The sequence below is a fragment of the Leptonotus elevatus genome, chromosome 12 (assembly GCF_054856555.1).
Source record: "Leptonotus elevatus isolate MCC_2025b chromosome 12, RoL_Lele_1.0, whole genome shotgun sequence".
NCBI classification, from domain to species: Eukaryota; Metazoa; Chordata; class Actinopteri; order Syngnathiformes; family Syngnathidae; genus Leptonotus; species Leptonotus elevatus.
In genome coordinates, this window is record NC_141250.1 from 14,788,175 (window position 1) to 14,804,327 (window position 16,153).

Consider the following 16,153-nt stretch of genomic DNA (forward strand, 5'->3'; position numbering starts at 1 on the left):
TATATATATAATATACATGTATATATATATTCAGTATGTATCTCTCTCTCTCTATATAAATATCTATATATATATATATGTGTGTATGTATGTATGTATGTATGTATATAAAAAACGACATACACGTAATTTAAATGCATGTTTATTATGCTGAGCTGACAGAATTTTTCGTTGACTGCATTATGGTTTACATACATTTTGTCATGTTTATGTGATTGCCAAGCAATGTGAAGGGAAAAAATACTATATGCCTCTTTCATGTGTGAATGAGTAATAAATAAATGGCTACATGAATTTGCTTTAACATGGAATAACTGAAATGATCTGGCATCAGGTGTGAAATTCAGAACAAAAACACATGGCTCATGTTTCTGCTATGCTATGGAATGTGTAATTATAGTGAAGAATAGAATATACAGTATATGCTTTTTAGGGCAAAATACAGTTCAGGTTAAACAATAGTGGGTAAACAGATTGGACAGTTGGCTTTGTTTTTAAGTCTGGAGGAAGTTAGGGTAAAGAGGATAATTTTGCCTGGATTACAAACAGCGGCGACACATGTTTAACACCACACGCAAATGTCACCATTCATCAAGTTGTACTATAACATAACAGTTGCTCTGAAATACAGCTGTTGGCTGGCCACTATGAAGCCTTGTACAAAGGTTTTTCCAGTACAAAATTGAAACCAAAGATATGATTTAACGTCAGGCATGCATATTGGATCGTGCAAATGAGCCAAATGGAGTAGAAAGACACTTTAAATAGACAAATGCATCAATAAAGTTTCCATTCATTCAATGCATAACACAAAAAAACAGTCAAACAAACTTGAAATAATAGTCAAATCTATAGACCACTGAAGTAACTACTTGATATATATATTAGCAAAAAATATACATTTAGAATACATAAAATAGTGATAATAACAAAAGGTAAATAACCCATAAGCATTAAAGAATTTCCCCCCCCCTTCATTTTACTTTGGGCTTGCTAGAGCATCAGTAACACAGAAAATCCACTGCAATGTGTTTCAGTTAAATCGCAGTGTAAAAAGGAAGCTGAGTGAGAGGTTGTTTTTGAGCCGCGCATGACACAGCGAACACACATTCTGACAGAGTCTGGCCCATTAAATGACAGGCGCTTACGTAAACGCCGCCTTTACTTCCGTGCGACAGTTTCCGACAGCTTCTTCAGTCTCTTCTTCAGCTCCAGTGGAAATTTCTCATAGCACTTCTTGCACACCGGCTTCATGTCAAACTCCACAAACTTGTTCCTGTGAGGCAAACATGCCAATGGCAATTATTTTTCTCAGATTGAATTAACCTCTGATGATACTAGATACAGTGGATTTTAAAAACCTTTTTATACAGGGGTGTGTAGACTTTTTGTATCTGCTGTATCTGAACGTGTTTGGCCCTTTTGAAACTTTTGTAATGATTGCTGTGAAAGAGGTCATCGAACCAGGAAAACTCTTCCACAGGTCCGTAGGAGTAACTTACAGCTTACACGATGTGGCTCTTTTCTCTGTCAAATGCCTTTAATTCGATTAACTGTGGGGTTGCTCCCACATGGAGAAGATAATCGCTGGCTGGACAAGGCACGTGTCAAACTCAGCTAGCATTTCCACAGCGGTCGCAAAAAAGCGTCCGGAAGTGATTAAGGCTTTACCCTCTGGACCCAGACAGAACGAGAGCCCAGTGAAACAAAGCTGTCCCTTCAACAAGTGACTGATCTGATTTTCCTGTTTGCTTAGCATAGAAGTTTTCCAAGAACCTAAATCTCCGAGTTGCGTTTATGGTGGAGAAATGGTCAAATGGTGAAACATGTCAGAACAGGGAAGCATTTGGGGGGGTCAAGTAGGAAAAAAAAAGAATGAGAGTGAGTAGCATAATTGGCAAAGAAGCAGCTAAACATACAAGACAGAAGAAGGGAAGAGAACTGACCAAGAGAAGAACAGCTGAAGTGCGGAGAAGGAAATGAGAGAGGATCACAGACACATGGGTATCAACGGTTTCTTCTTTTTCTCCTTTGAGTCGCGTTCCCGCTTGGACAACCGGCGTTTCATGTCGTCCGGAAGACGCTCGTAGCAGTGCTTACACACCGGCTTCAGATCCACTTCTACAAATTTATCCCTGACCGAGCAAGAGCGAAGGGTTTCCCAAAGAAAAAGTAGACAGGAGCAACAGAGGGAGAGAAAGAAGAAGGAAAAGAAGCAGAGGTACAATAAGCATGATAAAATAAGAAATGGTGAAAAGTCCACAAAAAGGTCATAAAAGGAAAAAAAGCTCACGTGAATATTAACAGATAAACAGTTTGTGCCCGTATACAAAACTTCATGTTACTTACTTGAGGGTGAGTTTGGTGTTGCAAGTGGAGCAAGCAAAACAGTTGACGCACCAGGCCTTGTTGAGGGCTGACACCACTGAAAACACCAGAGACGCACCATGAAACAATGACTGCATTAAGAAACAACCTTTAACACTACACAAATACGCACACACAAAAATAAAAAAAGAAAGTTATCTCACCATCTCCTTCTATAACGCGATTGCAGTGGTAGCAAACATCTCCAAACAGCTAAAAGGTACAAAAAGGAAGGAAAACAAGGTTGGCAAAATGTCTTAAAAATGAAAAAAAAAAACTGTTCAGCAGCTGGCATGTTTTACAAAATACACAGCATTCAAACCCATGCCATCTTAAACTTAAGCTTTACAGATGCCATTGCTGCTCTGTTGTTGGTAAAGACTTGTACGGTACAATTCTACCTTGATCTACTGTACAAGTGCCCCAAATTTAGTAGATTTTCAAGTTTGATCGATTTTTCGCTTTGTGCTGCGAGCCAAAATTTGAATTATGAGCACGAACAGTATATAGTAAGGATGTGACTTCAAGAAAAGACGATTCGATACATAACTGAATAACGTGGTGATATATAACTCAAGTTTTAAAGTGGAACAATTCGATTTGGGTCGATTCAGTGCGATTACAATTCAATTTCATATGGGAAGTGGAGTTGTCATTTTTGCAGATGTCACTTTTTTTCTGGTATTTTTGGAAGAGAGTTTGAATTTTTTTACGTTGTGGTTTGATGTAAATATAGTAAATAGTCCCCTAATATCAATAAAAACCAAATTTATGGTCATTGGGAATAAAAATTAAATAAAACGGGATATCACACGAACGAAACAAAATTCCTTGAAGTTATAAGAGCCGATAAATTAACATGGAAACAAAATATCAATGACATCAAAGGTAAAATCCCTAAAATAAAAGCAATATTGTATCAGTCAATATATCTTTTAAATCATTAGGCCTTATGTATCATTCATTATTTCTTGATTTTCCCCTATCTGCCCTGCTGTGTTGGAGTTGTGCGAATCTACTCATAAAACAGCAATAAATGCAATCATGGTTTTGCAAAAACAAGCAATACGTATTAAGACTTATTATTATGCTCATACTGACCCACTTAAAAAACAAAGTGACTTACAAGCAAGCAGCTCCTGTTCCAAAATTCACATCAAAAGCTCACACCGAGACTAATTCAAAGGCAATTACAGCCACCTAGTGGCACCGTCTGTTAATATTTTGCTTGAAAGGAAAAAATAGGACTCTATTATTGTGATTATTTTTTCAAGTGGACAATGCACCATGCCATTAATCACTCAACTGTGTCTACTAATAGTGTAGGGAGTCCAGTATTTGAGGAACCAAGACAAATAAAAGTAAAATCCTTACTACACGTGGTCGCAAATGTCCCTAATTTGCTTCCATGACAGTTTGCATGTTCATCACAATTACTGCATTACCTGGTTGTAGTGTGTTTCACAGTAGGCCAGGCCTTTGCGTTCGTAGTGGCGGTGTCCCAGGAAGGGTTTCTCACATTTAGCACACACAAAATGCTGCAAACATGGCCAAAGTCAAGCACACTCAGTTAGCTGTCAGCTCAAGACTTCAATTCAGCCGGCACCACAATTCAGATCAGTCCACCTGTCCTGGTATTGCTCTCTATTGATGAATTGATGTTGGGAATTGGAATATGGAGGGGCTACTATCATATCATGTGTTTGTTTGGGAGGACAGTGTGGATGAGTAGCAGACGAAAAGCAGGGTAAAGCCAACAAAGCCTTGTATGCACTATGTTAGTCCAGCCCTTTTTGCAGAGGCCAGGCAAAGATCCTCGTTGCAGCAGAAACATCGGGCCACGTGTTAGAACCCTCACCATGTCAAAGTGTGTCCCGCAATAAGCTCGACCATCCCGCTCATAAAATGGATGGCCCTGAAAAGGGCGCTCACACAAAGTGCATACGTGGTGCTGCGTGTGGAGGAGGGAAGACAAGACAGCAAAATGGCCATAAAAAGTGAAAGAAGAATGACCGGATTTATGTAAGGAGAAAAATAGAGGAGACGCTGAAGATAAACGAGGATGATGTACCAATCTGAATGAGAGAAAGTGCACCTAACTGAGGAAATAACACAGAATCAATTACATTCATCTTAGACAGTACCGTTAGCTTTTTAACATAATTTGGGAAAACCGAATATGAATGGAGAGCAATGTAACATTATTTCAAATGACGTCAACTTTTTTTTGGTGTATTATAAAATATGTGTTGAAGGTCAGACCTCCACGTGCCACTGCTTGCCCATCGCGTTGACCACACGACCCTCGATGGGTCTCCTGCAGGCCCCGCAGATGGGGACGCCCATTTTGTCATGGCAGGGCAAACAGTAAAGCTCCCCCTTCAGCTCCCTTGCATCAGCAGTCAGTTCCTTTCTGCAGATGGAGAGGGATTTTTAATTTATTTTTTTACTGAATAAGGAAGTAAAGTCAATGTATGAATTTGTATTTGCACTTTAGGAAAAGATGAATGTGATTTAAAACAACTGTATTAATTAAAATACAAATAATAAATCAAGTAAAATATATTTATTTAATTTGATTTAAATAAAAAATAAATGCAAATAATTAATCCACCATGACATCATGCACAGTTTGAATATTTAAATAAGTGCTTCTGCCCAAGTGCCTTCAGTTCTATTATTTTCTTAAATTTTGTGATTCAGCTCTTGTACAGTTACTAGATGGTCTCAATCCTTACCCACAGTTGTTACAGTTGAAGTGATCAGGGTGGTAGGGGTCATTCTTAAACAGAAGGGGCTGCTCTTCAATGATGGCGTGACACTTCTGGCAGATGTACTTGCCGAGTCCACGAGCTTTCTCTCTGTTATGGCACGGACGACAAAGGTGCCTGATAGTGGGGAAAGGTGTGATAGGTTAAGCATTAAAATTATGAACTAACAATGTCAACACGGCATCATTATTTACACAGTAAAACAGACCTGCCGGCATTTTTAACAAATCCAACGTCGGCGAGCACGGCCTGGCAGATGTCACAGCAGAAACATTCAGGGTGCCAGCTGTTGTTCATGGCCTTGATGACGCGGCCAATGATGAACTCGCCTTAGACAGGAACACAAAACTATAATGAGTTTTGTTTTTTTTCTTCAGGATGCAGCATCCTTTTACAAAATTGTGTTTTCCTTTGAGTTCAGTTTCGACACTTACCACACTGGTGGCAGCATGGAGCAAAGAGCATCTGGAAGTCATGTTCACAGTATTTCCTGTCTTCAAACTGGAAAAAAAACATTTTAAGGTTACTTACAGGGCACCATGTTGGTGACCCCTGACCCAATACATTCACTCTAACTAAAAGGGAGAAAACATGCATTATGAGTTTACACCTTTGCTTTATCATTGTTACAGACCAGATAAGAAAAGTAAGACCCATTTACTGTAAGTAGACTTCAAAACTCAATAGGGTACTAAGAACATACTCGCATCAATATCCTCCAGTTATATTTGGATTTGTGTGAGTGTAACATTATAGCTTCAAGCAGCAGCTACACTGCGTTTACAGAATTACATTTCATTGACCAATAGGATCAGGATAATTGTTGAAGTTTATCAAGGACAGCCTCATACACTTTCTCAATATGAACCAAACAGTCGCTTTACCTCATAGAAGAGTCCCTCTGGGAACTGTTGGAAACACTGGGCGCACACAAAGCACTGCTCATGGTAAAGTTCTCCGTTACTGTTCACGATCTTCTCGGCCGGAGCAAAGCCACTCTTGCAGCGCTCACACATGGCATTGGCCAGGGCGTTGGCCATGTTGCTGAAGGGTTAAACAAAATTGGGAGAATGAGTGCTAGTTGCTATACAGCATTTTATGACAGCAAAGAACTCAACCAAAGCCCACCTATACATCTTTACACCTCTTGGGATTCATGAAAAATATGTCAGACTAATTGGAGATGAGAGCAGACATTATTACCTCTCCAAAAAAAAAAAGAAAAAACATCAAACTGTTAAAAGAATGCAAGCTAAAAAGAAAAAGAATTCACTGCTATAAAAATATGACTTCTTTAACAGGAATCATTACATGTTGTCACTGAACTATGAAAACTCCTGGACGACATTAAAACACATTGGCGTCACATTTTGGGTGTGGAGGAGATTTGCTGAGGGTGTGAAAACATAAATGAGTGTGAAAAATCTACTGATGAAAACATTGCTGATGTAATCTGACTATTTTATTGCACCTTTGAAGTAAGACAATTAAGTTGATTTATGCTTTTAAGAAATAAGGGGAAATGAGGGAAATACTGGGTTCATTTAAAAAAAATAATATTTATTGATTGTGTTCTATGGATGGCTCCTTACAATTTCATCTAAGTAAATAAATGACAGTATGATGCAGAAAATACTACAACCAGAAGAGAAGAAGTAGCAACAATAAACACAAATGATCTCTAGATTCACTCTATATTCTATACATTCTGACCTGATGTAACATGCACAGTCAGCCCTGCCTTACAGGATTAGTGGCAGGAAGTGATATGTCCCTTTGGCATTTCCACCCTGTATTCTGTCACTGCCACATTGCAGAATAGACTTTCTTCAATAAACACAGTCAATTGGGCCAACTCCACTACTTAATAACTAACATTTGCTCACTTTGCTGGAGATGGCATCTGAATGATCAAAAGTGTACAAAAATGTAAAACGTTTTGAAAGCTTTCTTATGCAGATTTGTAAAACAAAGAAAAATAAGAATGTGAAAGAAAGGTTTGTGCGACCAGGGTTGGGGAATCTAGGTTCAGAAAGTAAAAAAAAAAAAACACTGCCACAGATTGGCTTTACCCCACAGCCAGTTTTTACTTAACTGGCAGGTAAACGAGCTCATAGAAGCAAAGTCAAACTGTTTCAGGGTTTGTTCTCTCTGGACCTGGATTACCCAACACTGTGTGTGACATTAAACATGCTTAAGTGGTTGTCAATTTTAACTAGCATTTTAGCAAAAATTTAACATAGTACCAATAGAAATAATTTAAACTAGAATGAACCTCAGTAGAGCGCATAAACCGCCGTTAAGTCCGTTTTTCTTTTAAATCTGTAAATCAAAAATTCGGATAACCCCGAAATCAGCCGTATAAAGCCTGCTTGGAATGACTGTGATTGGCTGGCGACCAGTCCAGAGTTTACCCTGTCAGCTGAGATACGCTTCAGGCGTACACAACAATATTTTACAATTGGTTGTACTGTAGTTAAAATCCAACAAGAACTACATTTTATCTCAATATTTTATGCAGTTACCATTCATTTTATAACAATCAAATCAAAATGTAAGTTTTCTGCCAAATCGCACCAACAAATCCACTGATGACTTCATGTCCTCAGTCAGTAAATATAACATTTATATTTAGCCTTCATGTCATTCATGGACACATACTCAAGATACCAGCTGGCATTTTCTATTTTGCGTAATCACTCCTCCCCTTGGCACAAAAATAGCTTACTCTCCGTGCTAGCTCGTGCAGGGTTTGGACCTATCCGTGCACAAACAAAAAAAAAAAGCTTCTGTATGTAATCAAATTTTTCACATTCTGTAACACCTCAAGGTCGCAACAAACGGACCAGCACCGAATCAGTTTATGTGAAGACCTAACGCAACAACCTCCACCAAGCCGTACCATGTTTCAGCACTGTTGTCACGGTCAGCGGCTTCTCAGTCAACAAAATAAAATATTTAGCACTTGATAAAGAGGTAAATTTGACTATATCCATGTTTCTATTGGAAAACTACCATCGTACCTAATGTCCACAAGTAATGACAAGATGTGTACTTGTCCTTTCTGTACTTACAAGCGTGCATAAAAATCACAAAACTCCTTATAGACTTTGACATCACTCTTCCGCCTCTGGGATTTGGACACCGGGACTTCTGCCTCTCCCCCATCCCCATCCCCATCCCGGAACCTTTGATGGTAACCGTTCATCTCCCCATGTGGATTAAATTCCAAGACCTCTCCATCCTCAGGTATGGAAGGCGGTAGAGCACGACCGTTCATCTCTGCGCTTCTCTCCAGGTCCAAGACTTTGAGGTTTCAAAGGTTCCAGCTACGCAAATCCTGCGATCAGTTGGAGCTGTAATCCGAAAAGCTGAAGGGGAAACTGACCCACTCGTCAGACTGTGATGGGTGTAGTCTCTCCCTCTCCTGCATGAAAGTACACACACCCACTCACTCCTTCTTTCCCACATCAACACACTCACTTTTTTCAGTCTGGCATGCGCGAACACGCACGCACACACACAAAACACACACACCCCCACACACACACACACACACACACACACACACACACACACACACACACACACACACACACACACACACACACACACACACACACACACACACACACACACACACACACACACACACTCACAGAGTCTCCTGTCTGTCGAACTAGCTGTCTATTCTTGGAGCGGTTACTGAAATGAAGAGCCCACCCTGAGGCCCGCCTGCTGAGAGGTCGCACGTTCATGCATGTCTATGCACTTGTGCACTAACATACAAATGTGTAATTCTACTGATAAGCATTTCAATTAATCTGATAAAAATTTACTTTGCATTATTAAATACAGTAACGTGCATGTGAGGCACACCGTACGGGTATTATTTTTGTCCACTTTGGGTCACCATCCTCACATTCTACTACAGCATATGTGATTTTGAGTGTGTAAGGCATGACCTTGGCTGGTGAGTGACGTGGGTGTCAGCGAATGAGTGTGTAGATGTGGCTAGCTGTTAATAGGCTAAGCTGTTAGCCAGTCTGCGTGTTGAATGACTCAGCATGAGTTGTGGCCATTGGCAGCTAGCTAGTATACAAATGCGCCTATGACATTTGTTTTTGACTCTTATTGATTATTAAATAAATCGATTGAAAGTGCACAAGGAGCTTAAAACTGTTTTTAAGTTAACGGTATTTATTCCAAATCCACTGTACAAATCCTACTAACTAAAGTGCTTTTATTTTGTACAAAATCCATGTACTGGTATACTGTTTTGCTGTAAGCATATGAAGGGTCTATGTGCAATTTTTCTTGTTTGTAAACTGTCTCTCACAGTCCTCCAGTCTTTAGCATGACACCATCTTTCTACAAATAGACACCCAGTGAACCCTCATCTCCAAACTAGGTGCTGGCAGCTGCTTTTGTGTGTGTGCATGTGTGTGAGATTGGGAGGAGGGGAGCCACTGTATACACATAATATATGGTGTCACAGCTGTATTTGTTTCCACTAGTAAGACTCAATGCCATCTATTCAAAGGAGCGCTTTGACACTCATGTCACATGAATGACTAGTAAACCCTATAGTATAGTAAACTCAACTACTAAGCAACAAAGGATTGTGCCCATATGGGCTGTAACACAAACTTATCAGTACCTTCCCAAAACAGAATGAGTGCAGAAAAGTCACCTGTCGGAAAGACGGGAAAATCTAATCAGCAAGAGGAGGAAACACACACAACCCTTCCTCCTGAACAATGATGCGAAGTGCACCGCCCTATTACAAGGAAGATTATTATTGGAAGAGCCTGTTGTAACAAAAGTTTCCCAACTGCGTCACAGCAGTGCCAACTGGAAAATGTTAAGTCGTAAGATCGCGGTATTTCAGTATCCATTCAGCCATTGGATAAGTTCTGTGACAACTGATATTGGTTTACTTTATTTTCTCAATGAGCTATAAACAAAAACACATCTGATTAAAGTAGCGTAAGCTAATTCTCCTCTACCTGCCTAGCCCAGACAAACGAGAGCAGTGACACATCAGCAGTCCTACAGGCTGATAAGAGCACAGCCAAGTAATTATCAAAGTAGCCTTTATAATGTGTTAGGTGATAAGAGACTACTGACTGAACTGAGAAAGACGCATCCCACGATTGTCACCAGATGTGTCGTAGGAGGGAAAGTCTGGAGACAAGAATGTTATTGTAGCGGCAACTGGTAATGGTAATGATCTGCTGACTTGGTTACAATCATGTACAGTATATTGGAATAGGTGTGCCAAGTAGCAAGTGCAAAGATTTATAATGACAGAGGACAAATATGAGGGCTAAATTTAAAAACAGCCACAGCAACAGTCAGCAGTATCTCTGGTGTCAGACTTGCCAGCTGGGTTCTTACAGTCGTTTCAAAGAAGACACAAGAAAAACCAAACACCCAAGTTGTGAATTAAGTTCCTTCCCATTTACTTCTACGTTCACGTTTGCGTACTTATCGTCATCGTGCTTTCGTTACTTTTGTCATACTGGAACTAGAACTGCCGTACTTCCTGCTTCTGTGTCTAAGAATCATGGGAAATGTAGTCCTACTAGCCTAATCCTGCGGTTGACAGTCAGACCCAATACAAGATGAGCTTTTCTTGTGGTGTATTTACAATGTTACAAGGCAGGTTCGACGTGAAAGAAACAGCACAGCCAGTTTCCGATAGCTGCCGTGACCGAGCAAAAAAAGTTGGATAATGGTGAGTGCATTGTCTTGTTTAGCGCTGTTGAACGAACTGTCAACCAAGAGAGCATTTAGCATTAGCTAAAGTAATAACACAGCCACTGGTCACCAGAGTGACTATTTGTTACAAATAGTCCATGGTGAGAAATTACTGTATATTTGTTTTTCAGCAAAATTGTAGTGTCCCAGCGTGACTGCCGCAACATTAGTTTGTATGGAAAAATGATGACTAACCATCAAAGTCAGCGTCATTTATGAGCACCAGAACAACTCGTTACCACAATCATAGAACTTTCATAAGATCTTTACAACCCATAACATTAGAATAAAGCATAATCTCTCCATCAATATTTGGGGGATGGGAAATCTTTTGAAATAGTAGCATGCAAGCAGACACAGGCGGAAAAATGTGTCACACGCCTTGCTAACATAAACATGTACAGTGTCAACAGAAACCATGGCAACAACTCGAGTGCAGCTTGGGAAGCGTACGAGTGAATGCGCACGCCCACCCAAACAAACACACATTCAACTCCTGACGCCCACTTTGACCTCTACTATCTCAAGTCCCACTTGAGTCCACACGGCAACAGAGAACACAAAGGGCTGTATAACCGTTCAGTAACTCTAAGTAAACTATCAATTTATAACCATCGAATATGTGCTCGTTGATTTTTGGGGTTAAATGAAAAATAGCTCATTTAGCACACAGCATAAATCAAAGTTTGTTTAACTTGACCGGGGACACCTCTTAAGACAGAGCCCCCTCTTTGTGTCTACATTCTTCACATTGCAACATTCCTGCAACCACTTGAGGAGGGGAAAGACTGATGTTGATGCATGGTCACGCCACAATTCCACATGCTCGGCACGTCCTGAGAGGAATGAAATGTACTACTTTGGTCTTACCTAATCAATGTGTGTCAATACGTTTTCCCCGAACGACAACAAAGACAAATTGGAGTCTGAGACAAAAAATGTCCAAAGGCTCAAATAATGCGCTATTGATTGGAACAAAGGACCACTAAATTCTTGATATTTTCAGTCCCCCCACTCCAAAAAAAAAATTTGGGGCAGTGGGAACGAACATATTAATCTCCTATTGTCCATCAGGATTACGGTAATCTGCTCATTCTTGTGACACAGCAAAGTAGCCAATCAAAAAAGAAAACAATTGTGAGGACATGACCGAGGCTGGACAAACATGACTGCTTCCTTCATTCGAGTCCCCAATTACACAACAATGGTTACCAAACTACAAGTACAACATAGAACTTATTTACCAAGAATGATTCATGCATAAAGAGATTAAGTCTCACCGTAACCTCAGTGAACTCTCATAGCAAGTAAGAACACTTCACAAAAGTTTCGACGCACCTGAACCCATCCCCAAGCACACCGTAGCTGTCTGGTCTTTCCTGTCTTCGTCTGTACAAGCCCGAATTGGACAACGCCTTGAGTCTCAAAGAGTTCATTTCCGCCCGTCCTTCCTTGTCCGCCGCTAGCGAACGTCCCGCTGGGCCAGAAATGTGCCAGAGAAAGTGTGTGTGTTGAGGGTTGTTCCAAATCAAAAGATTAGGCTGGTGTCGCTCTAGCCCCTTATCGCACTGACACACCTCCAGGGCACGCGGTCTTGAGGAAAGACGTGCAGAGGTGTGGTAGCGCCGCCTGCTCACCTATCAACTGCCTCTTTGACTGCCTTCTGCAGGTAGAAGGGAAGTGACTGAGTGGAGAAGAGAAGGAGGAGAAAAGACATTGTGGCTTTCGCCTCCACTGTCTGTTTGCCGCCTACTACTCACTCGCTCATTGGTGGGAAAATAAGAATCCAAGGATGTCAGCAGAGTACCACAATAGGGACAAACATACAGTAGGCCCTAAATCTAACCTTTGACAAAGTGGGCTTGATAATTAAAATCTTCATGCACCCTTTTCATGCCGGAACAGAAGAAGACTGTTCAGAGGGAGGCATTTGACTATTTACTTGTATCGGAATCAAGTCCAAGTCCACCGTGGATTGGTCTATGTCACAGGAATAATGTGAACCCTTATTTGACAGTCGACAGGACAAATACTTGACAACGCTAAAACTTTGTCTGGAATTGTGTTTCCCAACCTTATTGAGCCACACAACCCATTTACTTTACAGACCGTTTGAAGGCCGATGGGCCACCGGGAACAAAGAAGGTATATAGTAGTAAACCGAAAGACTTTATTGGGATACATTTCCGGACACAAGTCACAACTTGTTGAACTCCTTTTTCAGTCCACTAGATGGAGATGATGTATCACTTGAAAATAAACACATGGCGTGAAGCAGTTGGCCTAACTGACCTCACAAATGTTTTAACTGAACCCTGAAATATTTCTTTTTTTCCTGGGGTGAATCAAAATGCTGCCTCGCAAATCAACCTGCAGTTTTTTGCATTTGAATGTCTTACCCTCATGATCAACATTCACCTTTTTTTCCCCTCAGCAGTCACAGTAAGCTTTTAAAGGATGAGAATGTCAACCGATGAATAATTCATGACAGTGACTGCGGACAATACGCTTTTGTCAAACACATGCAACAAATCAAACCGATAGGAAAATTGCTTCTCTTCACAATTCGGATGAAAAGAAAGAAGACAATTTGATATCATGAAAACAAAAAAAAACATAAAATGGTAGAAAAAAAAAGATATAAAGGAGAGTTGGTGTTGAAAACTCAAATGTTGTACTGCACAACTAAGCATCAGTTTCAAGTAGATGCCTGCACGATTAATATTGCAGTCTATTCTCATTTTGTACTTCAGGAATATTCATTTTGATAATAAGTATATTTGGAATTTGTATAAACAAGCTGAATGCATAATTCCAAATTACCTCACTGCCACTATGTGGTCAATGGAAGTACAACAGCACTTCTGCTTGAATTCCCACTTGGAAAACAGTTTGTTCGTTTTTTGTCTCCAAATGTCTTTCAATTCAGATTGAGAGCAAAAATGCAAAAAAATAAAGTTTTCATCCTTGTGAAAATTAACTCCTGCAATGGCTCATTCACAAGAGGAAGTAACACAATGTAGTTCATAAACAGAAAGATTGTAAAGCTACGGTTCAGAATCATTTAGAATTAAATATAGGTTAATTAAGCAACATAACAACACGTCTTACCTGCGTCTTACCGGTGTGATATGTCAGACAGGAATGAGGATCACAATTTAGTGTTGCTAAAGTTCCTTTTTCTGTCACTGCAAACACTACTGCTTCTATCTCATGGCCACATCACTTCCTGTGTGTGTGTGTGTGTGTGTGTGTGTGCCTGATGGGGGTGGGTGTCAATGTGAGTGTGCGTGTCCATTTGTGGTTATATGTCAGAATGCGTTTGTGAGAAAAGGGGTGAAAAAGCACAGAAGAGCGGGATGAAGAGAAGGTGCAATGAGGATGAGGAGAAAGAGAGTAGTAAGAGACTGTTTGTGGTGTTGGGAGGTGCGAGGAGAAATCAGACTGAAAGTAAGCCTCGTTGTTATTGCAGACCCAAACGCACGCTGGCTTAAAAAGTGGGGGAAAAAATATGTAGGGGAGGTATGCAAAACCATCATAAATAGACAACCTTAGAATAGCATAATCAGGTAACCTATTACATTAACTCATTTTAGTAGCAACAATCTGTGAATAATTGACATCCCGCCCCAAAAAGTTTATAATAATCTACAGGAACTGTAAGGACTGTAAGTGTTACGTACTAGTGACAGAACAAATAGAAAGGATATTGTAGAATGCAATCTACATATGGAATGAACATTTAACAAAAACAATGTAATGGTGTTACATACTTCATCTCACAAAGAGCAGCGCTCTTCCAAACAAGGTCACGTTCAGGCTGGAGACTGGGACGAGCTCAAGTTGTATCAACAAAGTGTAGAAGTCAAGGAGGCAAAATGTCTTACACCCGCATGAAGAATGCTTACTTCGTAAAAGTGTAGTGTAGCCAGCTTTTGAAAGTCAGATTCGTGCCAGACTGTCACCATTAAGAGGGGAGTGCACAAAGAATCAAGCAGTCCCCCCAAGGGGGTGGACGTACAGGAAGTGGTGCAGAAAGCTGTGTGGGCATTTTTGGACATTTTAATTGCTATATACAATTACAACAACTTACAAAGATGTTCAATTCCCTTTATAGCTGGGAAAAAATGGGCAGTGTTTTTTTTTTTTATTATAGAAAAATATTACTTTGGTGCTATTTTGGTGCAAAGAAACTATGTTGAAGTGACGGAATTAGCTGTATTTAGATTTTGGAAATAATCAGTGTCAAGTTCTCCCATCAAAAGAACAGTAGGGGGCGCAAGCGAGCAAGCAGAGTTACGATCTTCAGATTGAATTTGTTACATTGTAGAGATGAAAAGATGTAGAAATTGGAAAGCTTGATCGACACACACATCCCACGGACATTTGAACTACATTATCATAGCTAAATGTAACTTTACCGAGCTATTTGGGAGAAGACAAAATGCCGGCACAGTATTGCCCCCCTCTTTTCCATCAAGAAAAAAAACTGTCAACTTCCCAACTTTTCAAGAAAATGTGCCCGTTGGGAGATAAGATGAACTTTTGGCTCACCCGTTTGTCATTTCAGTAATAGCGAGCATCTTTTGGCTGCTTCCGGGACCGGAGTTGTTCTTTCTGCGTTCGGGGTGACAGATGTTGAAGGTCTCGGATGGAACGCTGGGAGCGAGCGGTGGTCTCCGCTCATCGATGGCGAGAAGAGGCCTCCTTCAAGCGGGTCTGACGCCTTTAAGTTAGCCATAACTGGACACAACACTTCCGCTTTACACTTTCAAAGTAAAATAACTATGCATTAAAAATAAATATTTGCACTATATATACGCACAATAAAACTAGCGAGTAGGTTAATAAAAATAAACATTACACTAATCAAAATAAAATATTTGTATTTCTTAATAGCGTGACCCTAAATTTTGACCTAAATTTACTTTTATTTTTTTTTAAAGGAACTCTTACTTAGGGTTAGTCTGACTTTATACAATAATGTTTTACAAACAGTAATCTTCACTGCTGTATCGCATTTTTCTGCCGAAATCGACTCACACTTCAAACTATTTCTCCGACATTATGCCCTCTTACATACAATGTTTAGGATCCAAATTGCTCAGTATAACTGACCAAAGTTAAAGGCGAGCAGGTTTTTTTTTTTAACTGAGAAAATGTAATCTACAGTATGTACAGTAACTTTCAATCAATAGCATTCTTTTTTTCTTCAGTAAATTCCAAACACGCGTATTTTAAATTTAAACACT

General features: G+C 40.0%; 1 protein-coding gene across 8 annotated transcripts; it reads right to left on the reverse strand.

The window, feature by feature from the left end:
- Positions 1-126: 126 nt before the first annotated feature.
- lims2 (LIM and senescent cell antigen-like domains 2) lies at positions 127-15,631 on the reverse strand. Of its 8 annotated transcripts, none has more exons than XM_086091425.1 (11): positions 15,456-15,631; positions 6,023-6,182; positions 5,573-5,639; positions 5,347-5,467; positions 5,106-5,255; positions 4,630-4,780; positions 3,813-3,905; positions 2,532-2,580; positions 2,350-2,425; positions 1,947-2,135; positions 127-1,276 (listed from the first exon to the last, which is right to left on the reverse strand). In XM_086091425.1, the coding sequence occupies exons 1-10, from the start codon at positions 15,482-15,484 to the stop codon at positions 1,991-1,993; spliced, it is 1,041 nt and encodes a 346-aa protein (XP_085947551.1). In that variant the 5' UTR covers positions 15,485-15,631; the 3' UTR covers positions 127-1,276; positions 1,947-1,990. The 8 variants fall into 8 exon arrangements, with proteins under 8 accessions (XP_085947551.1, XP_085947549.1, XP_085947553.1 ...); XM_086091423.1 differs by lacking the exon at positions 15,456-15,631 and adding an exon at positions 12,240-12,571; XM_086091427.1 differs by lacking the exon at positions 15,456-15,631 and adding an exon at positions 11,772-12,079.
- Positions 15,632-16,153: the final 522 nt, after the last annotated feature.

Excerpts from the sequence above, each read along its gene's own strand:
- lims2 (XM_086091421.1), bottom strand. The coding sequence starts at position 8,418 with ATGAACGGTCGTGCTCTACCGCCTTCCATACCTGAGGATGGAGAGGTC. Across the intron at positions 5,468-5,572 it reads TCCATGCTGCCACCAGTGTG|GCGAGTTCATCATTGGCCGC; the intron begins GTAAGTGTCGAA and ends TTCCTGTCTAAG. Across the intron at positions 2,136-2,349 it reads AACACCAAACTCACCCTCAA|GGATAAATTTGTAGAAGTGG; the intron begins GTAAGTAACATG and ends TTGCTCGGTCAG.